Genomic DNA, 27,850 nt, shown 5'->3' on the forward strand with positions numbered 1-27,850 from the left:
CTTTTCCTCCTAAAGACGTTCATTTTGTAATATTATCACTGGTTCTCCTAAAATGTCATTCTTGCCACAACGCCACTTTTTATAATGACAGAAGCTAGTATAATTAACAACTTTTTTTCTCGCAAGATTACAAGTTTTCTTCCGTGTCACGTTTTCCGTGTGTTTTTCTCCTGCAATTACCAGTTTTTTTTTCATGGAAGATTCTGACTATTTGCTGCTTTTAGCAAACGGACCGCGTGCAATCTTTCTAACCCGAAAGTGACAACTCGAGTGAAAAAGACACCTCAGTCAGTCAGTCTGTTGCAACTTTTTATTCCAGAATCCAATCAGACCTCCACAAGACATCGCTTACTGTTCACCTCTGCTGTGTTTTGGGGTTTTGATACAACAGTATAAAAAGAAACAAACTCATATAAATACAACAAACCACAGCTTGATCTCTCAAGGTCAAGGTTAATTAAGGGCCACACTGAAATAAAATGCATGAGAAAAAAAAAGGTCATTTTTTTTCCTGCACAAATTTTGTAGCATGACTTTCTCCCTTAAAATCACAACTTTACTCTTGTGACATTCAGACTTTTTCTTTAGTCTAAAATGACCATTTTAGACCATTAGGCCACACAGTTGCCTAATGGTTAGCATGTTGGCCACACGGTCAGCAGATCTGGAGGATCTGGGCTCGAATCTCTGCCTGCACGTCTTCTCTCTGTGCGTGCGCGAGCTTTCTCTGCAGACTCCCACATTCCAAAAACATGCATGTTAGGTTAATTGGCGACTCTAAATTGTCCATAGGTGTGAATGGTTGTTTGTCTATATGTGCCCTGCGATTGGTCGATCCAGGGTGTACCCCGCCTCTCAACCAAAGTCCAGCATACACCGCAACCCTCGTGAGGATAAGCGGCGGACTTTTTTCTCAGACAATTTTATTAGAGTCAAACCTTTCACAAATAATAGAAGGAGAAGAAGCATTCAATGTTATGACTTTTCTCTCATAACATGATTTTTTTTTTTTTGCCCGTAAAAGCACAGCTTTACTTTATTGCTGGAGCATTTTCTTAATTTCTTAATTATCTTTTTCCTGCTCACAAAATGACGATTCAATTCTCAGAGCGTTAAACTTTTTTTTTTTCGATGTTTGCGTTTTCTTTCCAGTGTGGCCCGAATAAAATGGATAAGCACCGTCTTCCTTCCTTCCTCCACAGTGGAACAGCTTTACTTGTAAAATTAGGTAGAATATTGGACTCCTAAGTACTATGAGGCTGTCGATAGAGTGGTTGCATGTTGGCATATCAGGACTCGTGTTTTTAAGGAAAGTATGCATGTTTTTATACTGGGAGGGATTATACTACAAAGTGTACATTTCTCCATCAAGTGCAAAAGAATACTCAGTCGTTTTAAGACAACCATGATGTTCAGGTAATTAAACACGGCAACTCTCTTGCTACTTTAGTTTTAAATAATCCTCATTGACTACATCACATGGATGGGGTCCACCTGAGAGACGGTTTTAAAGGATCATGGATCACGTCACCAAAGTGTCAAAATGGCCCATGCAGGTCCATGTCCATCAGTTTAAAAAAAAACGCCTCTCGGATTTGTTAAGTACCTTTTTTTTTTTTTTACATTTACTCGGCCCCCAAAACAACCTAAAAAAAAAAAAAAACAAGCTGTAACAACATCATTCACAAAGCTACATGACGACTAATGTATCTACACCGCCCCCTGGCGCTTACTAACGGTACTGCACGTTGCAGACCTGACAACATGGAACGCTAATCAGTGTGAGTTTGATGTATAGAAATGTCTTTTTGAAACGGATTTATTTTGTGAAACAACTACCAAAAGCACCAGCACAGATTTTCTAGCATATTTAACTGTTTAGAAGAGAGGCTGCGACTGGTTGTGCTTTGGTTATTTTATGTATTTAAAAAAAAACACCTCTTAAATGCGTCATTCTTGTCCAAATCCTTAATCAAACTGACAAAAAAAAGGTCTAGCATAGTGGCAGGTAAGGCATTTTGCAGTTTGTTTGTTTGTTTGTAATCAATAATGGTCCTTTATGTCAAACCTACCCCCACTCTTACACACAATACACAGTTGAAGTCCACCTGGGAAGGCAAGGTGTTTAACTGAGGGAGGTGATGTTGGATCGGCCACCAGGGGGCACTGTAATACGGCGGCCAGCGGGCCTGATGGGGATGTCGTCAGGAGTTGGGGGACCTAGGAATATAATTAGGAAATATTTAAGCAATTATCATTTACATACTTAATACAATAAATATACTGTACACACACTGGTGCAGTGCATCAATGAGACCTACTGAGTGTTTTAATTCCCAGTATCCTTTCTTATATAGAATTATATACTGTATATTTCTTATATATAATGTTATATATTAGTAATGCGATAATAACAAAATGTAATACTAAAAATAAAACAATAACATGTTGTAAGTCATTATATTTACTTTTCAACTTTAAATACCTTTTTGTAAAAAAAAACCCAGTTTCAATTGTTTTTATATTCCGTTTCGAAGAAAGAACATTGACATGATTTTTTACCTTGTTAACGCTTTCAAAAAATGTAATCAATTATAATTATATTTTAAATATATAATTACATGTGTTATGTATGAATATATATTATTATTTATTATTATTAGTATATTATAATACAAAAAATGAAAAAATGACATTGAATTATTTTTCCAAAATTCTAATAAATTATATGTCTAATATCTAATTATATGTATTGTGTATAAATGTATCCAGTATATTAATTACCAAATTATACTACCAAAAATAAAAAACATTACTTTTTTTTCACTTTTTTCAAGAAATTTAATTAATTATATTTATACTGTTTAATATCAAATTGCTAATATTCATTATCATAACAAGCTATACTAAAATCATTTAAAATTAATATCACAGGTATTTTTTTACTCCCATTATTTTTACTTACTTACAAATATACTAGAAATAAAACGTTATATCATATTTATATGTACAGCATATACATATTCTGAGTTGTTATAATATCCAACATATTTTTTTAAATATCAGTATACTTTTCCTTTATTTTTTTCCAATATTTATTTTTATTTAACCATACTTTATTATGATTGGCTAGGAGAAATGACATGGTTCTGCTACGTTATAGTAATATATTAACATACTCTGTCAATGAAAGTTTAAATATAATATAAATGGCTGCATTGTTGTCACATGCTGCAGTACCTGAGTTGAGGTAGTCATAAAGGAGGATGCATATTGCATTAAGAAGCAGTGCTCACCACATGGTGCAGGGTTACCTGCTAGGCTAAATCCAGACTGGTGCAGGTTTCTGACAGGCTGCTTGGTGGGTGACGTGCGTGCCGAGGCTGAGGGCGTGCCGCCACGCGACATGGAGAATTCCGACACAGGGCCGTCGTACATTCCCCTGGGCACTGCCCGAAGGACAGCCAGCTGCACAAAAAACAACAAATAGAAACGTTAGAATGGAAAAAGAAGAACACACAAGAAAGAAGCAGACAACTGTTTTTTATTATATTGTGGTTTTTGCTAAGTTTGGTTCATGCCTTTTTTTTTTTTTTATCCCCAGTCGAGCATCAACTGAAACTTTTGCACATCCTTAAGAATACTGCGCATGAGGAAAAGGCTAGACGGGAAACTACAAATGTTTTTATTTTATAAGCCCCAACCACATTTCTAGAAACTTTCCATAAACTTTTCATGGGGAAGTTCAGCTCGGGGATTTTGGAAATATTCTGTGATGGATATTTTCAGTGGGAATATGTGGGAATCCACTGAAAAAAATAGCGTGTCATAATACTACTAATAATATTACCCGTCCTTCGACTACTACTACTGATAATAATGCACTGCATTACATACAGTAGTTCTAGGTGCTACACTATATAAAGGATGATTAGTTTTTTATAATATACAGTGGTGGTGAAAAAGTGTTTGCCCCCTTCCTGATTTTGTCTCCTAACGAGACAACAGTTGAACTTTTTGGAAGGTGTGTGTCCGATTACATCTGGTGTAAAGGGCATGCCACATCTCAGAAAAAGAAAATCATACCAACAGTAGACTAGAGCTGTCCTATGGTGTGTGTCCCACCTAGTCTTTGAGCATGAGCTGATGAAGCCTGCTCGGATGAGAGGCAAAACGTCTTCTAAGACAGCCAAAGTAGTCCAGTGCGATCGATTGAATACCCCGAGAATACAGTGATCTGTATGAAGGAGGATATATATACAGGCATACCAGCAGTAAAATATGGTGGTGGCAGTGTGATGGTCTGAAGCTGTTTTGCTGCTTCAGGACCTGGAAGACTTGCTGTGATAAATGGAACCATGAATTCTGTGGTCTACCAAAAAAATCCTGAAGGAGAATGTCCGGCCATCTGTTTGTGACCTCAAGCTGAAATGAATTTGGGTTCTGCAGGAGGACAATGATCCAAAACACACCAGCAAGTCCACCTCTGAATGGCTGAAGAAAAACAAAATGAAGACTTTGGCGTGGTCCAGTCAAAGTCCTGACCTGAATCCTATTGAGATGCTTAAAAAGGCGGTTTATGCTGGAAAACCCTCCAATGTGGCTGAATTATAACAATTATGCAAAGATGAGTGGGCCAAAATTCCTCCACAGCGCTGTAAGAGACTCATTCAGTTATCGCAAACGCTTGATTGCAGTTGTTGCTGCTGAGGGTGGCCCAACCACTTATTAGGTTTAGGGAGCAATCACTTTTTCACACAGGGCCATGCAGTTTTGTTGTTCTTTTTTAAAGAGTTTGATTTCAAAACTGCATTTTGTGTTCAGCTGTGTTGTCATTGACTTACAGTAATATTTAAATTTGTTTGATGATCTGAAACATTTAAGCGTGACAAACGTGCAAAAAAATAAGAAATAGGGAAGGGGGCACTTTTTCACACCACTGTATACAGTAATAGTAATAATAATAACAATACATGTATATATTTCTTAACTTAACTTAAATAGGAAGCTTTTGTCATAGGCAGACTTTTAAAAAAGGACCTTGACTTTATTTGAGGCTAGACTGTTAATCAAATTCTTCTATTTGGCTTTAATTCTGTCATACATTTCTCAAAAATGCAGGGAAATTTCAACTGAATTTGGATCAAATGTAGTTATTTAAAGATTATAACGCTGCAAGTTTTATACTCTACAATTATATTACCGTTTATTCCTTTTTATATGCTTAACTGCAATTTTGCCAATTAGTTTCTCTATATGTATGTTGTTAACATTTCTTATAGTTATTTTCAAATTCACGGTACTTTGCGACTTTAGCCTACGTTTTGTTCCATCTTCCCTTCCGACTGGAATATATTTTTATAACCAAATTTTTGTGTCATGTTTCACACTTTTACTCCCGTTGCTAGGCAGATCATAGATGCGGTCATTTATGCTGCATGCATACGTATGTGGTCAGACATTTCCACCTAAAATGCACTATATTGACTTTGTATTAAATATAAACTGAATATCGTCAAGGACGTAAAGCAGTGTGATATACTGTATGTTTTACCTGCTTCCTGGCTTTGACGCGCTTGTAGGCGTAGTCCGGGAAGGGCGAGCAGGGGATGAAGCGACCCACGCCGGAGGTCACGTGCAAGTTGCCGTCCTCCAGAACAATCTTGCCCTGACAAATGACCACCTGTGGAGCCCCACGCAGCTCCATTCCCTCGAAGATGTTGTACTCTGCAGCCTGGAATAAGTGATTCGATTACAGCATGGATTAACATGAGGAATTGGAATTCGACACCCTTTCCTCCTCTTAAACTTTACTCTTCCTTCAGTGTTATATTTTTTCCACTTTCATTACTTTTTCTGTGTTTATAATCTGGATTCCTTCATTCTGCTGGTGCTCCTTTTTGGCCTGTTTTACAAATTGAGGCCAGAGGAGGGCATAACTCCCACTGACTGGCTGCATGCCAAATGTGATGTCATGACATGTGATGTGTGTTTGAGTAATACTTGTGGATAAACTAACAGTCCTGCACAGCTCAATACGTATGCTAAACACGTCTGCCCCTGCCTGGCCTAGCGTCAAAATAGCCATTAGGTTAGATTTATTTTTTTCTGGTCGGACAAGTAGTGGGAAATGAACATGTGACATCATTACGTAAGAACCCACAGAGGATGTCATCCACATTATAGGAGATTATACGCCAGAGACAGAGCTCTTTGTGTCTTCGTCTGGTGGATGAGAGACGAATGCAACGAACAAGCTTCACCGCACTTATATAAACTGTTAGTAATCGGCTTCAGCAGGCTGGATTGGTGGATTTCATTACATTTTGCTAGTGTACCAAATACATAAATGCAAAAAACATATTCAATCATACAACACAGGCACAGAAAATTGGAAATAAATGCTCTTTTAATTAAAAAATAGTTTAAAATTATTTCCATAGTTTGCCCCAGACATGTTGATATGATTAAATGCAAAATACGCACACAATTTAATTAGTAGGCATTAAATAATTGGGGTTTATTTCTTGCATTATTTTAATAATTTGTGCCAGCATACATCTTCCGAACTAAAAAAAAAATAACAAAATAATAATCAAACATTTTTTATTTTAAAAAAATGAAACATTTAAATACTAAGATTAATTATTATTTAAAACATATTAGAAATGTGTACCAATAATTTTGCTCCCTGTTTTATTTTCATAATTTGCCCCTGACATGACAATTTGGAAACAAGGCAGAGTTTGTAAACAAATGTTTTTTAAGACAATTAAAATGTATGAATAAATATACAGTCATCCCTCGCTAAATCAAGGTTCGAATATCACTCCCTCACGGGTTTTCAAAAAATAATTAAATGATTGCTGTTTCATGGTTCCTGATGGCCTATTATTTGTAAAAAAAATGTATATAAATATTAAAAGGCAAGTTATATGTAGTATTCTGATCACTAGGCACCAGTAATGTTATGAGACATGACGTTAGATTGCATTACCTATCACAATGCATGGACACTGGCTCCTGAGCCAGCAGAGCCGAGCCGACATGCCATGGCTGTGATCGGGTGGGGGAAAAAAGGTTCTCCTCTCATTCCGTGTGGAAGTGGTGAGTTTTTGGATTATTTGTCCTTCTTCCCCACTCCGTATGAAACACGTTCTTAAGTTTTGAATAAGTACATTGGAGAGGCAAATTAGTTAGCTCGGTAGCTTGCTATGCTAGTGGCGGCCGTCTGTTATGTCCCTGCTGTGATCCTGTAGCCTGAGCAATGTGATGTAAACAAAGAATAATAGAAGTGTAAAAGTGACTATCGGGGTGTTATGTCATGTCTACAGGGCTCTAATTATGTTAAAACCCGTATTTAAAGTCATAAACAGGTTTTCTATGCTCTGACTACGAAAATATTCAGTTTATTAATATTGAATCCTACTTTGCAGAAATTCACTTATTGCGGTCGGGTTTTGGAACCAATTAACTTAAATAAATGTACTTTTTTCCTGTCTTGCCTGTTTTATTTTGATTTTACGTTCTGGAGACGACAAACAACATTTGGCAATGAATATTGATATTTTTAAACACACTGAATTTACCAGCAGAAGTTCATACGGCACATTTGTATGCACTTTCTGTTTTATTTTGATAGACCTTGCGTAATTCTACTTCCTGGCTTGTTCCCACCTTGTGTTTGCACACAACTGTGCTCACTTTGGTAATTAATTCTGTCCAATTTTGCTTGCGTCAGTCTTCTGCTATGTTGTATTTGTCACTCGTGTTTTGTGTTGTGTTCTAGTTCTAGCTTGAATTGTTTGTTTTCTTGCAAGCATGCCTCTGACACATATTTTAGGTTAGAAAAAAAGGGGCGGATGGAAAAAAAAGCTTGTGTGAGATGGCATGAAAATCCAATGTTGTATTGCCTAAATGTGTTTTCCACTTTAGTTTCCCTACTAAAAATGTGAACAATGTTCCAAATCTCTGGTCTTTGTGGAACATCTGCCATGTGATCAAATACTTAGCTCATCTCCATATTGTTCTCAATGACACACCAGTGTAACATATGATAGGAAATACCACTTCATGGTTGTTAGCATTACCTCAATGTGTGTTTTTTTTGATTCAGTGAGTCAGATAAAGATCCTTTGAGACCTCATTTCCGTTCAGAGGAACTGGGAGCTCCCTGGACGCTTGTCAAAAATGTGTTTTCTCCAACTTTAGAAGCTCTCTGCTGCTCCTTTTATTCTACACTACTTCCATGTTGAATGACATATTAATAGGGTTTACTCACTGAGTTGTGTGTCTTGGCTGTGATGGTTCGTATGGCATCCGTGTCCCAGATGACCAGGTCGGCATCAGAACCCACGGCAATCCGACCCTTGCGTGGGTACAGGTTGAGGATCTTGGCGGCGTTGGTGCTGGTCACCGCCACAAACATGTTCTCGTCCATCTTGCCTGTAGTCTGCAAAGGAAAAGAAACTGAGCTGGAGCTATAGATAAATAAATACATATATATAGATACATATACTGTATAGAATTTTGGATGAAGCCTGACCACAGCTTTGTCCCAAATGAGCGACATCCTCTCCTCCACCCCGTTGACACCCTCGGGGATCTGAGTGAAGTCGTCCTTGCCGATGGCCTTCTGAGCCACGCTGAAGGTGCAGTGAGCACTGCCCGTCACGCTCAGGTCCCCGCTGGAGGACACCAAAACACAAGTCACATCAAATAGTCACACACACGCCACAAAAGTAAGAGTAAGTTCTTTGTTTGGCAGGCAAAGTCACTTACAAGATGGTCAGTTGTGTCCCAACTAAGAATACTGTAACTTAGTACTAACATTACAACGAGACAATTCAATTCATTCCTCGTTAGGTTGCAAGCTAGCAAACTGACAAACACAAATATGGCACTCCATGAGTTTTTCCCTTTTGTTGAATTAAATGTATATGTTTGCTGTTTCATTAATAATTACATCGCCTCTCTCATGGTGTAAATGGCAGCGTCCTGTCCACTTACTGCTAACGTCTTACATCAGTCCCCATGAGCCTTCTAGCTAACAAACAGACAAACACAAATGCTACTATTACTACTACTCTATTTTTTGTAGTATTATTAGAGGATTTGATGTTCCCATTTTGCCATTTGTGTCATAAAAGTATTGTTCCCCTTCTCCAGAATTAAAATAGTATGGTCCGATTCCTCTAAATGTCATCCTCCATGTCCGTGAACCAGGAAGTAGACGGTTAGCTACCATAAAAACATATGACACATTTTTGTCTTTTATTAAAGGAAATTATTAGTCTTTGTATGTATTTGTGTCATGATAAAATCATTCCACCCGCCCCATAATGCAAATGGTAGAGTCCTCGTCCTAAAAAAAAAAAACAGTGATTCTCATCTGGTGGGTTTTCAGTGGGTCGCAGGGTCTTTGCCAAAAGAAATACTGTAAACACCCGATTTCCATGAATGCACCTCACTTGCTACGCCACCGCAAGGCTTTCCTACTGTCTAACTGCATGTCATCTGCAGTGAAACAAAGTAGCCTGCTAGCTAGCAAACTGGCATTTTCAACATTTATTACAGCCATTCATTTTTCTGTTTTTGCTGTTTGAGTCATAATCTGCATCCTAATGTAAAAGGTAGTGTACAGTCTGCCTACTGCTTACATTTTACGTCACTTTCCACAAACCAGGAAGTAGCCTGCTAGTTAGCAAACTGACAAATAAATACAAATAAGCTTCTCAACGATTGTTTTTACTTGAGTTTGAGGAATTTATTTTCTCTTTTTGCCTGTGCTATTGTGACATTCTTGACATTTATAAGAGCCATTCGTTTTTTTTGTTTTTTTTGTTTGGGGTAATAATAAAATGGTCCCCCCCAGCCTGAATACAAATGGTAGAATCCTACCTGACTAAACATCTTATGTTAAACAACAAACACAAAAAACACAAAGGTATAAATATAGAACTATAAATAATAATGTCAATATTACGCAGCAGTTTTGCCATACCTGGACAGGAGCGTGTTCAGGTAGTCCGGAGTGGTCGGGTCAGGGCTGAGAGGTGGCGATGTGACAAAAGACGCCGCTTTAGCCCAGTTCTTGCTCCAGTAATGCGTTCCATCGGTACCCAGGCTGGCTGTGATTGGTTCCCCGAACACAACATTCCCTAACAAGAAAGCACTATTAAGGAAATGTTCCTTAAAAGTGCGTAAGAGTAGAGTTTTCTGCCAATATCTACCTTTTTTGCGGGCCTGCGAGATGATGTCGGCGGCGCTCTTGCTCATGACGCGGGTCACGTAGAGGGGACAGTTGGTTTGGCTCGCAATGGTGATGGCCCGAAACACCGCCTCTGCTTCCAGCTAGAACGGGGAAAAAAACTAAGTATGGTTTTCTCAAATAAACGCTAGCACAGCAAATATCATATTTAGGCGGCTGTTTTTAATAAATAGTTTCCAACCAAAAGTATCAGTTTAGAACTTGATTGAGGTTCAGTTACATTAAGTTACAGGAGGTTGGAATCAATGCGTGGGGAAAGCTGACTTGTAAATGGAGTTAAATGATCGTGTCTGCGTGACCAATCAATTAAAAACAGTTCATCCGGGTCGCTTCTTAATACTCAAAGCAGACAACGTCCTTGAGCTGAGATCATTCGGCTGTTTTCTCTTAAGGACAGCAAGCCGATGATTTACGCTCAAAGCCACATGTGCAATAACAGCGTGTGTGTGTGTGTGTGGGTGGGTGGGGGAGATTGGCTGCCATTTTTACATTTGAATGACAGCAAAACCACACGACACACACACCAACACATGCATAGATTAGTAGTAATGTTTATGATGTGTTCTAACCTCCTCAGGCCGGCTCAGCACGTGCCCCTCTGGCCCGGAGATTCCCATCTGCAGCATCCGTGCCTGCTCCTGTTGGATCATCACACAACAACAAGGCTTTTAGAAGCTGCACAAGACAAACCTTTTTGTATCTTGTTTTTTTTTACAAAGTGAGGACAGGCCCAGATTTACGTAAACGGGACAGTCCAAGCATACGTCACATCACTCTCAAGTTGGACAGCTAACTGGACAACCCATGAAGTTGAACTGTGAGAGTTTGTTCTCGTGAGAGTTTAGTAGGATTTCGTACAAAAACATAATAAATCGAAAACTGACACTGAAATGTGTTTATTTTTTTAGTCTCAAAAAGTTCTCAAAGAACTACTAATAAAATGCATTGATATTTTAATACACTGAAATTACCGGAAAATCACAAATTTAGGGAATTGAAAATACTTTAGGAATTAAAGGTTCCAATCCCAAGAGTTAATGAAAAAAGAACAAATTTAAACTCATTAATTCAATAAAAAAAAAAAATACACAAATGTGGGTGGTTTTTGGAGTTCATTCATTTTTTAAATCAATATACTAAAACAATGAAATAATCAATGAAAAACAACAACAACATTTGGGGACAGTGAAATAAGTTCTTAAATATGAATTTATTTAAATTTGAAATTTGATTTTAATTCTTTAAAAAATGTTTTTTTTTCCAAAAAGCAATATATTAAGACACTGTAATTAGTAGACAACGAAAAAATGTGCAGTCACTGTACGAACGATTTAAAAAAAAACAATAACAATTTAATAAACAATTTAAAATAACAATTTAACAATAATTCAAATATAAAATATAAACATAAAAATAGATAGATAAAACATAAATAATGGTGTATAAATAACCACTTACTTAGTCAAATCAGAGCAAAATATTGCATTGTCGTGGTACAAGATAAGCAAAATATGATAAGCACAAGATAAGCAAAATAAGATAAGCAAAACGCGGGACAAGCGCCCTTGTGTGTGGCAGTCAGCGGTCTAAGGCAGATAGCAAATAAAGTGGTTGGATTCGTCGGACATGATGGCCGGCTGTCGGCGGCAGTGGAGGACATTGGGTTTGCCGACTGCCTGGGGGTCCTGCTGAAGCGCCATCAAGCTGCTCTCGCATCCAAAGTCTCTAAAAATGTACACCTAATCTATGTAATCGGTATCAGTTGATTTCACTCATGGATGATTGGTATCGGCAGCATAAAAGTCTGATCAGAGCATCCCTAAATTCAACAATATTACAATTGTAATAACATATACCAATATCCATCCATTCAATTTCTGGTGGGGTACACCCTGGATTGTCTCCAGCCAATCACAGGGCACATATAGAAAAAGGAGGAATTTTATTATTTTTTTGCCCACCAGAAAACGGGCCTGTGTTCAGTCATGCATGCAATTATGCAATAAATTTTGGTATGGACCGAAGGATGACGTCCATACCAACATATGCAACCACACATATGATAACCACTCGGCCACTGTGCTGAGAGGACCTGTTTAACTTATGTTTGATGATGTCATAGACCATCATGGCATCATGGGAATCGTGGTCATAGCCATATATGAGCATTACATCTTGGTTGCCATGGTTACTATCGTAACAACGGTTCTCAAAACATATTGGACATACTTTTTAGAATGAATTCAGGTGATGATGTAATGTGTGCTTAGTGGGAATGTGTTTAGTCTGTGTTTCCAGAAGATGCTCTATGGAAACATACAGGAAGAAATAAGGGAACTGGGATATGACATGTAAATCGAGAGACTCGAGGCCATGAGATTTCTTTTTTTTTTTTTTTTACCTCTGCGATGATCTCTCCGTTTTCAGCATGGACCTGAGCGACGCCCCCCCTCTCTGCCAAAAAGGTAAACACTTCATAGAGCTGCAACCACAATAGAGAGACACAAAAAAATTCAACAAATTATAGTAACAACTTCTTGCTATACGGAGACTCCCTCTATCCTTTTGATCCGAGGTGGCACACTGCAATTACTGTGTCCCGAAATGGCCTGCATGTTGTCATGTTGTGTGTGTGTGTGTGTATGTGTGTGTGCGCGCGCCAGATGTGTGACACTTGTTTTGTACTATTTTGGTTATCTACATGTTGTCTGAGCTACAAACCTCACTGTTGCTCATCTGGTAGTAGTCCTTATACGCCATGTAGACCTGGAAGGAGTTCACACCTGTAAAGTAAGAAAATACAAAGTAAATATGATCCAAAAGTTGCATAACGAAAGCAGAAAATGGGATGAGACAAAACACACCTTTGTCCTTCATCAGGTTGTCCACCTCCTGCTTGACGCTGTCGTTCCAGTGGGTGATGTCCACGTGGAGAGAGTAGTCACAGCAGGCCTTCTCGTCAGCCCACTGCCTCCACTGGTCATAGGCCTCCATCAGACTGCTTCCTGCCTCTGGGATCACATGATCCACTGTGGGGGGGCAGGCATAGTTACCACAGGGTGATGTCAAGATGTGTCTGCTGGTGTTTTCTATTTTTTGTTCAGTGTCGTCTTGCAGGATCAGCTGTCGCCGTGAGGTTTCGGCTGCGATCCACAAGCGGCGACCGAACTTTGGCACATGTCGCATTTTGTTCATGTCACAGCGTGCCGTCAGAAGACACATTCTCCGACAGCAACCAAACCAGCCCGAATATAAAACCCGTTTTTGGAAGACAAAGACAAAAAAAGACTAAATGAGTCTTTTGTTTCTTCCGTGTTTCATGATTCTGCATCATTGATCTTTACCTTAAAATCATCAACCATGATCTTAAAAGTAGGCATCATAACGCCTCCTCTGTTGTTTACTAACTTTCTCACAACATTTGAGACACTTGTTTTTCCCAGTGGGTCTTCGTGTCCTGACTGTATCTCTCAAGGTCACTGGTGTGTGTGTGTGTGTGTGTGAGTGACAGGAAGAAAAGCTCTGACTGGCTTGGGGAAAATATGTAGACCCCAAATATAAGATGTAACATGATCGATGAGCAGATCGAATCAGAGTCACGGTGGAGAAGTTATAGGTTCACTTTTGCGTCTTACAGAAACTATGATGCGTTCAAGGACCGCCGAACAAAGTGCGGAATCTCAACGCGCAATGTCAAAATTATCAGTGAATCATAAAGACATAAACGTAAAAATTGTGGGCTTTTTTTTTAACAGTGACACATACTTACTTGTGTTATAAAATATTTATACATTTTTACCGACTTTTCGGTGTAAAAAAAATGACCTACAGTATTTTAGTAAATAAATACCATTTGGACCAACCATCAGCAAGTTAACTAACCCTAACCCAAAATGCTGAATGGCGAAAGTGAGGGGATCCACAGTCGTGTATTTGATGCTGGTGAATACACATGTAAATGCACAAAACCGCAGGCAATGTTACCGTATTTCCTCAAATAGTGGCTTCCGCTCTTATAGACGCCTAGAGTATGATATGTGATACCGCCATGTGTCGTGGTGGTAGGCCTCAATACCCGGTTACCACACTGGTAAATTATCATAATATATTGGTATAATAATATACTAACATGATAAAGCAACCTCCTCTCGAATAAGCGCCTTTCCCTTTATAAACACATGATACTCTCTGCAGTTGTGTAAGTATACGCTTACGACCTTGGCAACTACTTGAGGAGATGTTCAAATATCAGTTATAGTATATTATGTAATGTAGAAAGGACATAGCATGGACATGAAGCATATAAATGTCGCATACAGTGACCAATCAGTGTCTACACTGTTGTTATAGTAACAGTTTACGGTCACACTAACAAGTTGATTTGCAAAAGGACAACTATTCACAATGGACACACAGAGAGTGAATGTTTTCACTCTCTCTCACCCCCTAGGAAATATAATCCCTCCACCCCAATGAATGGTAACAGTGGAACGTCTGTTAGTGGATGTATCTCACCCAGCTTCCAGAGAAGTTAATAGCATTAATGCCACTCTGCTATCTAGCAGCTGTTGCTTGTGATGGCGCACACACACACGCACACAAACACACACACACGCACAGTTTCCATGGGAGCCAATCAGGCGCCCCTTCCTTTACGAGGCCATTTGAATGCTCTTGTTTTGGAGAGTTGCCCGTCTAACACTCTTAGCATCTCAGTTCCACATCTTTCTCTCGTCTTTGCTGTTTTAACCCTAGAGTTTCCCTTACCGATCATGGTGGTGCCTCCAGCAAGAGCGGCCTTGGACCCCTGAGCAAAGTCGTCCACAGTGGTTGTCCCATGGTATGGCATCTGGAGGTGGGTGTGAATGTCGATGCCGCCGGGGATCACCATCTTGCCGTTGGCCTCGATGGTCTTAACCCCGCCGGGCACGATCAGGTTGTCACCGATCTGCCTGTGGATGATTTGGAGGTGTCAACGAGAATTAGGGTCAGTTGACCACATATCCAACTTTTTTAGAGACATTAACCAGAGATTCGGATAGGGTTCAGAAGAATTAACCAGATTTACAGTTAGTATTTGGAGACGCTGACCAGGACAAGAGTTAGGTTTTGGGAGTGTCAACCAGGGTTAGGATTATGGGTAAAATTGGAAGAGGTTCACCAAAGTTAGAGTGATAGTTAAGAGGCGTTAACATGAGTTGATTTAAGCAAGTTGGTAAGGAAGCCTTCACCAAAGTTTGGATTAGGGTTAGGAGGCATTAACCTCGGTTAGAGTTGAGGTTAGGGTTAGGTTTTGAATGTGTTCAAAAGAGTTTGGAGTTCAGAGGTGTTAACCAGGGTTTATGTTAGGTTCGGAAAACATTCACCAGAGTTAGAATTTAGAGGTGTTCACCGGGGTTAGGGTTAGCCTGACAGTTAGAAGGCAATAAGCAGGGTTTGGGTTAGGAAGAGATAACCAGAGTTAAAAATGAGGAAAGAGCTGTGGTTCAGAGCATTACCCAAAGTTTGACTTAACCCAGTTTCGGGTCAGGAAATGTTAATCAGGCAGAGTTAGAGTTGGGTTAGGTTTAGATTTGGGTTCTATTTAAAGTTAAAGGGTGGGAATAAAATGGGTTTGGGTTTGGCGTTGGGAGCTGTTGTTACGACCTTACCAGTTGCTCAGTGAGCCTGCACTCATTTAATTCTTTAATATGCAACACCAGTCTTGCTGAGCAGGGAAGTAGGGACTAAATGGCTATCATTGGAAAATATAGGCTGAATGGGATTAGGGTTACCTTACCAAGTTATCAAAATGTTGAGTTACTGTAAACCTTCTGTCCCATGAGGAAATTTTGTTAACGCCGTGTTCTGTTTAGTTTTAGGCTTTATTTAGACAGCAATACTTGAACTTGTCTCACCTTTTTCATACACTCCTACCCCATGACTCAAGGCTAAAATATTCTCCCCCAAAAACGTTTCCCAGAAACGTTTGGACTATCTTGGCTGGAATTTGCACAAGCCTTTAAGAACTTCTTGGGCTGAGGGATGAAAATCAAAGGAACGAATAAGAGGACTGGACTTACTTGATGAGGCCATCCTCCATGTAGATGTCTGCATGGAAGGACTGATCATCATTCACAATCCTGCCACCTTTGATAAGAAGCCGGTCGCTCTGTAAGGAGAAAAAATGTTAGTAAAAGGAGTTTTTAACGCTATTTTCCTCACTATTCATCATAAATAACAGGATAATCCAAAGACTTTATTCCACATATAGTTTGGTATCACATGATGTGTAGTCTAATCTGGGCGTTGCCATGACGCCACAGAGCCAGACAATCAAAATCTGCTTGTGCGCCATGGACTGATTCCAGCAGTCCGTTGCCATGGTGATGAGTTCACCGCAGGGCGGTGGAGAGCAGATAGATGAGGGGACTGGGTTTTGCTGAGTCGTTGGAGAAAAACCAAGGCAGGGGATGCCAAGAAGTTCAAACTCCTCAAGCTAGCATTCAAATCTTCTCAAATTGGCTTTGGGATGAAACATATTTTTGTTACCAAACAACACAAACAAAGCAACTGCCAACAATCATCAGTAATGAGTGTTTGTTTGGATTTCAAAAGCTCCAATCAATGCTGATGGAGTATCGTGAAAGCAAGTTGAGAGACCTTCCAAGCGACCACACCCTGAAAGCATTACAGTATTAGAATGGAGCACTCAGTCATAGCTGGAACACAGCACACTTACACATCATGCAGCAAAGCACTGCCCTAAAACTGTCGCTCATTTAGCTCAAAGACCACCCCCCTAGCTCCATAGAGCAACCATCCGGCAACACTGCCCTATTCTGTATCCTGTTTCTGGTTTGTTACTAGGATAGCTTATGAACTTAATTTTTGGGGGAGGGTGTAGCATGAACCCTGCAAGAAACAATTGCATTTTAGTACGAACATAAGCTTAGTTTTAGAATTGTACTACTCTACTGTACTGCCTCCTTCAGGACTGGAATGGAATAGTACTGTATCCACTGCACAACACGTACAATACAGCTAATCCTAATACGCACCAACACAATACTTTTATGTACAATACTATATACGTACTTGTAGTTCCTACAATACTGTTACATACAGTACTACCAATAAGCACTACAGTACACTTTCACGCACATTTTTTCTGGGATTAATGTCAAAACCTTACAGTATGTCACATTTTTGCCAACACTGCGCTGAATAATGTGCTGTAAAATATTGTTTCATAACGTTTCCCCTTAACTTCATTTTTCATTCAAGTCGAGAAATAAGGAAGTGTTAAGAAGTCAGCACCATTCTCAGACTGGGTAATCCTCTTTGGGTTTTTATCGAGGCAAAAGCTTTCTTGTGCTTGGGAAAGTATTTAATTCATGAACGGGAGTAAATGCCACATGATGCTAGATGCTAACTACAAACAAGCGGTGGTCTACGCGTATTACTCTGGAAAGAAAGACTGAAAGATTGATTGTGGGAGTCGACTTTGATCCTGATTTGCTTGGACCTTCCAGGGTCATGTCCTACTTTGTCATTCCCAATGAGTGTATCCTGTTTTACAAGGGGAAAAAAGCCCAATCTGTACATGAGATTTATAGCTAAAATAAAGTCCATCACTCTTTTTGAATGTCAATGCGGGAATGTAGTCCTTACTCAAGGTTTGCCAGTTCAATTAAATCTCATTTAATAAGAAACATTGGTTTGTCTAAATGCTGAATGATGGAAACTATTGACACAATGCAATTCTTGGACTGATTTATAGGTTATACATGGCGCAATATGTTCAGCCTGGCAGAAATGTTCGTGGCTGTGTCTCTTGGGTTTAGAGTAGTGAATATTTTTTTTTTTTTTTTGCTCTCTGCTGCAGGATTTTATCAGCTGGCTAAGTCAACAAACTGAACCATTTAGAGAGGATTAACTCAAACGTCACGCAAAGGACTTTTGGGTCGGCTTACACAACAATAACCTCGTACAAATGAACCAGCTGAAGCAAATTGGCGTGCAACTACTGTAGTTTCCTAAGAAGTAGACATTAGCTAAGGGAAGTTGAGCTACCATAATGCAGTCCTCCTTGAGGCATTACTATTTTCATCAGTAAATATCAGTAATATTCAGTATATACTATAAATACATGTATATACATACCGTATATATATATAATGTTTATATACCGTCGTCCCTCGCCACTTTGCGGTTCTAATTTCGTGCCTTCTTTGATCACTTTTTTTCCAAAATAAATGAATAAATCATGCTGTTTCATGGTTGAATAAAGCCTATTATTAGTCAAAAATATGCATATTGAAGCAAATTTTATGTATATTTTGCCTAAATTTTGCATTTTCAAGTATAAAAATGGCTAAATTAACCAAAAAAATATATATTTGGCATTCAGGAGATGCATTCAAAGACGGTGTGAATGATATGTAGTACTCTACTCTGGTCACTAGGTGTGAGTAATGTTACTGTAATGTTCGGTGAGAACACAAACGGCAGACTTGATCGCCGGGACAACAGGATTTTATTTCAGGTTTGAATTATCTCACAGCAGGCACCATAATCCAAACTAAAAACACGGGCTACTGTTGCGGCAGTAACCCACGCCACGCTAAAACGGGACTCTGAACCCCTGACGGCACTTCCTGTCCACCTGGCACTCAGCTCCCCTAGTGGACACATTTATAGCAACACACAGGAGCAAGAGTCCTATTTACGTCTTAAATAGTCTATTTACTTCTATTATGTCTACTATATTTGGTAATACAAGTGTAACGAGTAACTATAGGAGTGTTTTTTGTTAAAAAAAACATATTTAGAAGCTTGTAAATAGGTTTTCTATCATATATACATATAAATATTCAATTTATAAATAAGCAATCCTACTTTACAGAAATTCACTTATCACAATTGGGTCTGGAACCAATTAACCGCAATAAATAAAAGATTTCTGTATGTTTAATTTAATCTTTGGCCATGATGCTAATGCGGCCATCTTGTAACAAAAAAAAAGGGTGCAGTTTTCCCTTAAGGCTATTTTTAGACATTCTTAAGGACTGTATTATTAATAAAAATAGTCCCTATTCTCTCATGCTAGTTTCTGGATAATAATTCCTGACAGATGAGTAGAGGTAAAGTTCAAAAACAAACAACAGAGCACCAAAAATAGCCCAACTCTCTCTCTAAGCACAGGAAAACCAGCTCCACTGTAAAATACAAGCCACGATGTTGTTATTGTGCATTTTTTCCACTTTCACCAGACTGCAGGGCTGACCATTTTTAACAGGCCTTCAGGAGTTCCTGATGATGGCCAAACCCTTGTTAGGATGCTAGAGTCTATTTGTGGTGGTGGTGGGGGGGCGCAACCTTTGTGTCGGCACAAAGGCTTCTGTTTCAGTTCAGTTGCCTAGCAAGCAAAAATATTTACCACAAAATTCCGGATTCTGTTCACACTCAGGGGAAAAAATGTCCTTAATTGCAGCAGTCATTGAGGTCTGCTAATAGAAGTAGCACCAAAACTCCATCCCTCTTTATGTTTTGGTGCCATCTTATGAAGCAGTTGCTATGGTGAGTCACGTCGTCGTAGTTTGTGTGCTGACTTTGTGGCGGGCGGCGTGCATGGATGAGATGGCATAAGCCGCAGTTTGGGTTTAATTTCCTGGCTTTTCTTTTTTTACCGGGGGGGGGGGGGGGGGGGGGGGGGATTACTGGCCGGTGGAACACTGAGCGCGCTGTGGAGGCAGCATGGTGGAAAGGAAGAACCCCACCTAGAAATGTGACAGAGCCTCTTTGGCAAAGGCTGATGTGAGGAAACAGCTGGAGGAGAATGGACAAGCATGGAAAGTACAGTAGGAGCAGAGTGGATACATCCATACAGTACATATACTGTATACTGTACACTAGGGATATTCAACTAAATACAGTCCAGGGAGCTACATTTTCACAAAGCAAAGGAGTGTATACCTTCAGGAGTGATTGTCCTGTCCACTAACATTGATTATCTATTTACCAGATGAGCGAGTACTCAAAGATCGTCTATATTAAAGGAGCATTGCTTAGCGTCAGCAGAAAGCAGTGCGCAAAGACAGACACATTTATGTCAATGAAAACGTAGAGTGGTGTCCCATCCAGAAGCATAGATTGTCTATTAAACACAGAAGCCTAATGCTTAGGCAGCCATTGTGTGTCGAAATAACACCACAACTGAGACCGGCAAACAGTCATCCCTCACCACATCATGCTCCGAATGTCGCGCCTTTGCTCTATCACGCTTTTCAAAAAATATATTAATTGGTTAGTAAATTGTTAGTCAAAAAAAAAAAATGCACGTTCAAGCAAATTTTACATATTTTTGGCCTAAATTAAGCATTTTGGAAATAAACGAAACAGAGACATTAAGAAAAGCCATTGAAAGACACATTCATATGTCGTATTCTACATCTAAAACAAAAATCACTTTTAATCATAAAGACTCGATAAAGACGAAAAAGAAGTGACGTCATTGTGGGACTTGTAGCGGACCTATGAAATACAGTTGATTCGCTTTTTCTTCTTTTGGTCAGTTAATTCCATCCATATATGGGGACAAGATGCAAAGTAAGGACGTTTTGTACGCCTGGTAGTTTACGCTCGAGTAGCAGTGACGTGCGGCGTGTCCGGGTCAAAACATACGCTTACGTACGCGGAAGAAATAAATGCCGCGCAATTGCTTGTGCCGGGGAACACGGAGAAGAGACGAAAGGCTGGGAAGCCGAAATTTTGGTTGACACCGGCGTTTGTTATGTATTCTTCTTTTGCATTACCTTGTTTCCTTACGCTGCTGCACGCCATCTGCCATCACTTCACATGCAAAGTCCTGCATCTGTTTGCTTTCCCGGTTTGGTCTCATTAGCAAAACTTATTTTCATAAACCCACCACACTGCGGTATCCTGTTCAGTGTCTCTGTCAAGAGACATATAGATGGAGGACCCATCCCGACCCTCTCAGCGGCAACACCTGATTGAAGATACCATACCACATTCATTTACTGAGGAATTTGCATAAAGTAAATAATTCATCATGGCAAGCTATACCACCCTCTGTTCATCCTTCTTATGTATTGCATTTTTAACTAATTTTTCGTAGTCATTGATAATTTATTCTTAAGCATGTCAGCATGATTAATAATTTATACCTGATTCCCTTACCAAAAAAAAACCCAACGTGAATCTAGGAAAGTTCACCTGCACTGTCCGGTATCCAGGTATTTATTTCACAGTCACACTGCTTGAATTTTTGGCTAAAAAGTTACTGAATCGATTTAAAGTTACTGAATTCGGATCATATCGTTTTAAATGAACCGAAATCGTTCTTGATTCGTATCGGCAACCACGAATCATGATACGAATCAAATCCTCATTAAAAGGAATCGTTACACTATTAAAAAATGCATTTAAGAAAGGTCGTGAAAAGGTTTTCTAAGCTCTAACTACGAAAATATTCCATTTATAAATAAGGAATCCTACTTCGCGGAAATTCACTTATCAGAATGTTGTCTGGAACCAATTAACCGCGATAAACAAAGGATTTCTGTATTGTTAAATTAACCTCTGGCCGTGATGCTAACGCGGCCGTCTTGTAACAGATGATTCGAAATCAATTGCTTTCTCTCACTGGGGATTAGCAAATAATGAATCATTTTAAAAGTTGTGAGCAGTAGAGATCAACCAGGAAGCTACGGTATAGTCACCGGCTGAGTCATGTATAAAAGCAACCGGGGTCTCCCATTTGCACGTGGTCCAAAAAAAACATTGGCTCGAAGAGCCGTGCCTGTGGGCAACCGTCTGATGTTGTTTTTTTAACTCCACAAGATGGCAGTAGCTGCATTTGAAGCATCACGATGGGTGCGCATCCAGCAGCTTTATCTAGCTCTGCATGCGCTTCAAATTGCTAGTCAGTGGTTGGTGTGTAACTCATGCGCGTTACACTTGCTTGTTGTGTTTAGCTTGTTGCTACACTTGTGTTAAAAAGTGTACATTGCCCGTACAGTTCAGAAAGATTTTAGGATGGCCACAGTTGTGACTCAGATCACCAATTGAATAAAGACACGTGGAAGAATGGTGACCTTTTTCATGCATTTTATAGCAACATGTCCTATTTTGTGAGCGAGCAAACGCAGAGAGACAAAGAACTAGCAACACTGACTGGACTCGGTTGCGGCAACAATGAAAACCGGCCGGCATCTCACACACACACACACACACACACACACACACACGAAGAAGAAGAAGACGAGATCTGCAGCTGGAAGACAAATCAAAGCCGCAGCTGTCCAACTGGCATCCATTCAACCTCCACCCTGCATGCTGTGACACAATCACTCTCCTCTCCTACACACAATTAAACACACTCCTTTATATGTCAGCATCACAAATGGGCGTGTCCCACCCATCCGCACCCTCCCCCCCTCCCACCTATGTGCTTTTCCTCCTCGTCTGCTGCAGCGCACAAGCCTGCAACATCAACATAGTTTCAGCATTAAAACAGGGAAAATGTGATTTAGAATATCCTTCATTATTAGCAACACAATCAGGTTGTAGAGTTAATCGGATTGAATGACTGCGGAGCAAAATGGCACCAAAAGCCTCACAGAAAAGAAGATGAAATGAGAAGGGGGGAGGATGCATCTTGAATAATCCTGCACATTGCAAAAAAAAAAATGACATTTAGTGCAGGGAAAACAATTAAAAATCTATCATTCAGCGAGAGTATTGGATTAAAGTGATTTTTCTGGGCGAGTCCCTCAACAAAGAAGAGGCAGGACACCTTTAAGAAAACGCCTAATGTCGTGCCTGTCCACCACAATGTCCTCACTGCAGCATGACGCCTAATAATAATAAAAATATGCAACAACCGTTATTTTATTGAAACGACGCGTCGGAGATGCTCAGCAGCTGCAGTGATTTTATCCAGCCATCAGAGTTCCCACATTCCGTGAAGGGTCATGAACTACTCACCGTGATCTTTGGGATGTTCTTTTTGCCTTGATAAGACATGGTTCCCGGTGTCTTGTTGAAGAAGAAAAAACGATGATAAGAATGATTCCCTTTTGGATGGATGCTGGATGTGGAATGCTGTGTCAGTCAGCACCGATGTGCACACACACACAAACACACACGCAGCCTCGGAAAGTGTTGCAGCAGCAGCGGAGCGTCAATGGCCCAAGCTAGTTGTCGGCCCCTCCCTCAAAATGGAAGTAGTGGCGGTAAATGGCCGCTGGAGGGCCACAGAGGGTCTTTTTTTTTTTAAGACTTCTGAATAATAATGCATTTTTTACGATACAATAAGTGAAAATAAACGTTTATAATACTGCTATTATATAGTATATACGAAGTATATACTTGTATACTTACTATTATGTCTGCTGATCTTAACTGTTTTTGTCTTGTGTTGTAAATATACCGTACAAATTCATATTCTACAAATAATAATACTAATCTAATCTAAACCATACTTACTGATAATACCATATTAATAGAAAAATAATAAAAACATGAGATATAAAACTGTCAAATTATTATTAGTAGTAGTAGTAATTACATCAAATAATAATAAGTGATCAGAAAGGAAAGCTCCATCTATCCATCCAATTTCTATGCCACTTATCCTCACTAGGGTTGCGGGGGTATACTGGAGCCTATCCCAGCTGACTTCGGGCGAAAGACTGGTCGCCAGCCAACCACAGGGCACATATAGACAAACATTCACACTCACATTCATACCTATGAACGATTTCGAGTCGCCAGTTAAGCTAACATGCACGGGGAGAACATGCAAACTCCACACAGAGACGCCCTAGCGGAGATTCGAATCCGGATCTAGCTAGCTACTCATTGAAGACAGACATCTATTAATTAATAATGGCATTGATTGAGTAACATCCATTTCATCCCATCAGTGTACATTCACTACGCAAAAATCAATGTTAAAACACTGCCTAAAAGCACATTCAAGGGTGCCATGGCTTACCACTTCTGCTACCTTCTTAAAAATAACATTTTTGCTTCCTTGAATCGGACTTTTAGTCGTTCGGGAACGCAAACGAACATTTTAGGCCCTGGAATATGTAGAAAATGTTATCGTAGAGTCCAATAATAAGCCATTTGTGCAGGTATAAGAGTGTAGAATGTACCCTACTTGTATGTACTGTAAAAATACAGTACATTAAACAATGAAAATACATGATTGTTTTCAAACAGAGGAGGGCCGAAATGATGTAGCAGCTGTCAGCCTGGCTACCATGTGAAACATGACCCACCCTACATACATGCCCCCCCTATAATGAAGCCATCTATTGTTTGGAGACCACCCTCTGTCTTCACTGCACCGGTGCTTTCCTCCTTTGACTCCATCATCAGCACTAAAACAACACATAACGCTTCGAATGACTTTGCATGAATGTTCAATCCGCTTAGCATCCACGGTGTAATAATGTCACAAAAGCAAACTGTCACTGGTGCCAGGCTGGCAACACACAAATCCTGCAGTGTCACCAGTTGTCTGGATGAGGAGTCAGCATGCAAGCACACGTTGGCGTGTTATTATCCGCGATGTCAGGGTTTGCTAAGGAACACAGACACCGTAAACATCAATGAAAACATTGGCATCTTTGGCATTCCCGTATTTTTGGCCATGACTGCATCAAACCCAAATTTTGGAAAACTGTGCTCTGCTAACATTGAGGTTGCTTTAAAAATAAACAAAAAAAGATGCACGAATAAGAGTGAAATGTAGCACTTTCTCAACAACTTTCAAATAAGTTACTGATATTTTCCAACAGAGGTTTCATATTTTTTTTTGTTGAAATGATTTTTTAAAATGCTAATAATAAAATACATTCAAAACTGCATGCTAAGTACTAAAATAAAATAAAAAGTGATAAAAAAGTGAAATAATAACAATAAACAGCACCCTTTTTCATTCAATTTCAATTAACATAACCATGTTGTACACATGTTTAACTATGTTTTACTGGTTTTAATTTTAATTTTTTTATTTCAAGGACAAATACTATTTAAAAAAAATGTAATCGAAAAAAGTAAAATAAGAGAAATGGGTCACTATTCAATTACAGTGATACCTCGGTTAACATCCGCTCCGGTTAGCGCGTTTTTCGGTTAACATCCAACATTTTTGCATGTTGGGCGTTAATTTTTTTATTTCAAGGACAAATACTATTTAAAAAAATGTAATAGAAAAAAGTAAAATAAGAGAAATGGGTCACTATTCAATTACAGTGATACCTCGGTTAACATCCGCTCCGGTTAGCGCGTTTTTCGGTTAACATCCAACATTTTTGCATGTTGGGCGTTAATTTTTTTATTTCAAGGACAAATACTATTTTAAAAAATCTAATAGAAAAAAGTAAAATAAGAGAAATGGGTCACTATTCAATTACAGTGATACCTCGGTTAACATCCGCTCCGGTTAGCAAGTTTTTCGGTTAACATCCAAAATTTTTGCATGTTGGGCGTTCACCCGCTTGTTGGCCAAAATACGATCAGTTTGTTTACGCCGCCATCTTGGATCACACGCCGAAGACAACATCTTGTGATACTTGCACACACATTCCAACAAAACCAGTTAAAAGTGATGTTAAATGTTCAGTTGTCCATTCATTTGTCATTTGTAATTATTTTTGCAGCATTTTCTGCATGTAAAACTAGAATTTTTGTCTATAAAATGTATTTTGTACGCTTGTGGTTGTCTGGAACGGATTAATCGGAGTCTGTTTATCCATATTTTCCAACAGAGGGTTGATAGATGTTTTCATTTTATTAAAAAATTTAAACCTTAAAAAAAAAGAAAAGATTTTTTTAAAAATCTAAAATTAAATTAATTACATAAAAAAACATTACATTGGACACTTCCCATTAATTCAATTATGGTATCCATATTTTACAACATAGATTGGTTTAATTTTACATTTAAACATTGAAAAATGCAAACTAAAAGAAAAAATGTGAATTTTTAAAATATGAATGCATTTGATAGCTAAGTTGTCCATATTTCTATTATTGGTACCTGTGCATTATAATTTTTTTTTTATTGTATTGTTATTAGCAGCAGTGGTAATATGTTAACTACAGATGTTAAACAAGTGATTTTGCAATAAAGATACATTCATGAAGCTACCAACACATCTTGCACCAACTTGGGAGACAGCTGTATTCATCTACCTGGTAGATATGGTAGATTCTACCATATACCACATGCAGAATATGATCCCATTTCACTCATTCTGTTTTCACTGATGTAATTATACTACGTAATGTGCATGTATGTGAGGTTGTTATGCTGAAATATGATCATAAAAAGCAAGTAGTAGTAAAATGGAAAGACAACAATGACACACTCTCCTGTCATGCACACATGCTGCTCACCTTGTCATCCTCCATGTCCATCCTCTCAGCACCAGAACCAACAGCATGTGGACTCCTCGGACTTGGCGGCGGCTCCCTGCTGGAGGCCCCCAGGCTGCGTGGGCTTCTCTGGCACACACTGAGGGCATCAAAGTCTATTGTTTTACTGTCAAACGCATCTTGTACGCTGCAGAACAAGCCGCCGTATTTCTGTCGAACTGCTTGTTCTGTAGAAGCGGGTCTGGCCAGATACACCGGTAGGTCGTCGTCTGCGCTCTTCTTGTGCTCTGCCATGCTGGAAGCCTGCACGAGTGACACAGGAGGAGGAGGGTGGAAGTGGAGGCTGACAAGATGTGTGTGTGTGTGTGTAAAGTGTGTATATTAGGATTCACTTCTATAGCAAAACACAATTTGAGCAAATGTTGAATTCAATTGTAAAAAAAAATATATAATAGTGTTGGGCAGTTTACCTTAATGTCTACTTGTTGTACATTGTGGGGTTTTTATACATTGAGGTCCATTTTATGTTGGCTGTTTAAACAAAACAGAATGTTGAATAAACAAAACATTGCACAAAGCAATGACTCGGATGAGTCGGATGAGTCGTCTTGTGGTAATTTTGGTTGGCCAGCCACACCTGGGAAGGCTCACCACTGTTCCATGTTTTCACCATTTGTGGATAATGGCTCTCACTGTGGTTTGCTGGAGTCCCAAAGCTTAGGAAATTGCTTTATAACCTTTTCCAGACTGATAGATTTCAACTACTTTCTTTCTGGGAGGGGGGAAAAAGGGGGGCAATCACTTTTTCACACAAGGCCATGGAGGTTTGGATTTTTTTCTCCCTTAATAATAAAACGTTTCACTTAAAAACTGCATTTTGTGCTCAATTGTGTTGTCATTGACTAATATTTACATTTGTTTAATGATCTGAAACATTTCTGTGTGACCAAAAAATAAGGAATCAGGAAGGGGGCAAACACATTTTCACACCACTGAATATTAGAATAAAATATAACAAAAAAAATACAAGTTTAATGTAAATAAATACTCAATGTAATAATAATAATACTTATACTATAAAAGAGGTATTACAGTAAAATTTATTTTAGAATTGTTAACTATCTCTTTAAAAATGTTTTTAAAATGTTATAGTGTACAAAAATATATATTATAGTACAAAATGAG

At 39.1% G+C, this 27,850-nt stretch overlaps 1 protein-coding gene across 4 annotated transcripts; it reads right to left on the minus strand.

Annotated features, from left to right (window-relative positions):
• Nucleotides 1-1,000: 1,000 nt before the first annotated feature.
• dpysl3 (dihydropyrimidinase like 3) lies at nt 1,001-26,974 on the minus strand. 4 transcript variants are annotated; one of them, XM_054754033.1, is made up of 14 exons: nt 26,687-26,974; nt 16,333-16,421; nt 15,038-15,222; nt 13,135-13,299; nt 12,992-13,053; nt 12,672-12,752; nt 10,840-10,908; nt 10,233-10,353; nt 10,004-10,160; nt 8,546-8,687; nt 8,282-8,452; nt 5,555-5,734; nt 3,315-3,468; nt 1,001-2,220 (listed from the first exon to the last, which is right to left on the minus strand). In XM_054754033.1, exons 1-14 carry the CDS (start codon nt 26,957-26,959, stop codon nt 2,126-2,128), a joined length of 1,944 nt encoding a protein of 647 aa, XP_054610008.1. In that variant the 5' UTR covers nt 26,960-26,974; the 3' UTR covers nt 1,001-2,125. The 4 variants fall into 4 exon arrangements, with proteins under 4 accessions (XP_054610008.1, XP_054610007.1, XP_054610009.1 ...); XM_054754032.1 differs by having other exon boundaries at nt 3,297-3,468; XM_054754034.1 differs by lacking the exon at nt 26,687-26,974 and adding an exon at nt 23,261-23,479 and having other exon boundaries at nt 3,297-3,468.
• Nucleotides 26,975-27,850: the final 876 nt, after the last annotated feature.

This window comes from Dunckerocampus dactyliophorus, chromosome 16 (genome assembly GCF_027744805.1).
Source record: "Dunckerocampus dactyliophorus isolate RoL2022-P2 chromosome 16, RoL_Ddac_1.1, whole genome shotgun sequence".
NCBI classification, from domain to species: Eukaryota; Metazoa; Chordata; class Actinopteri; order Syngnathiformes; family Syngnathidae; genus Dunckerocampus; species Dunckerocampus dactyliophorus.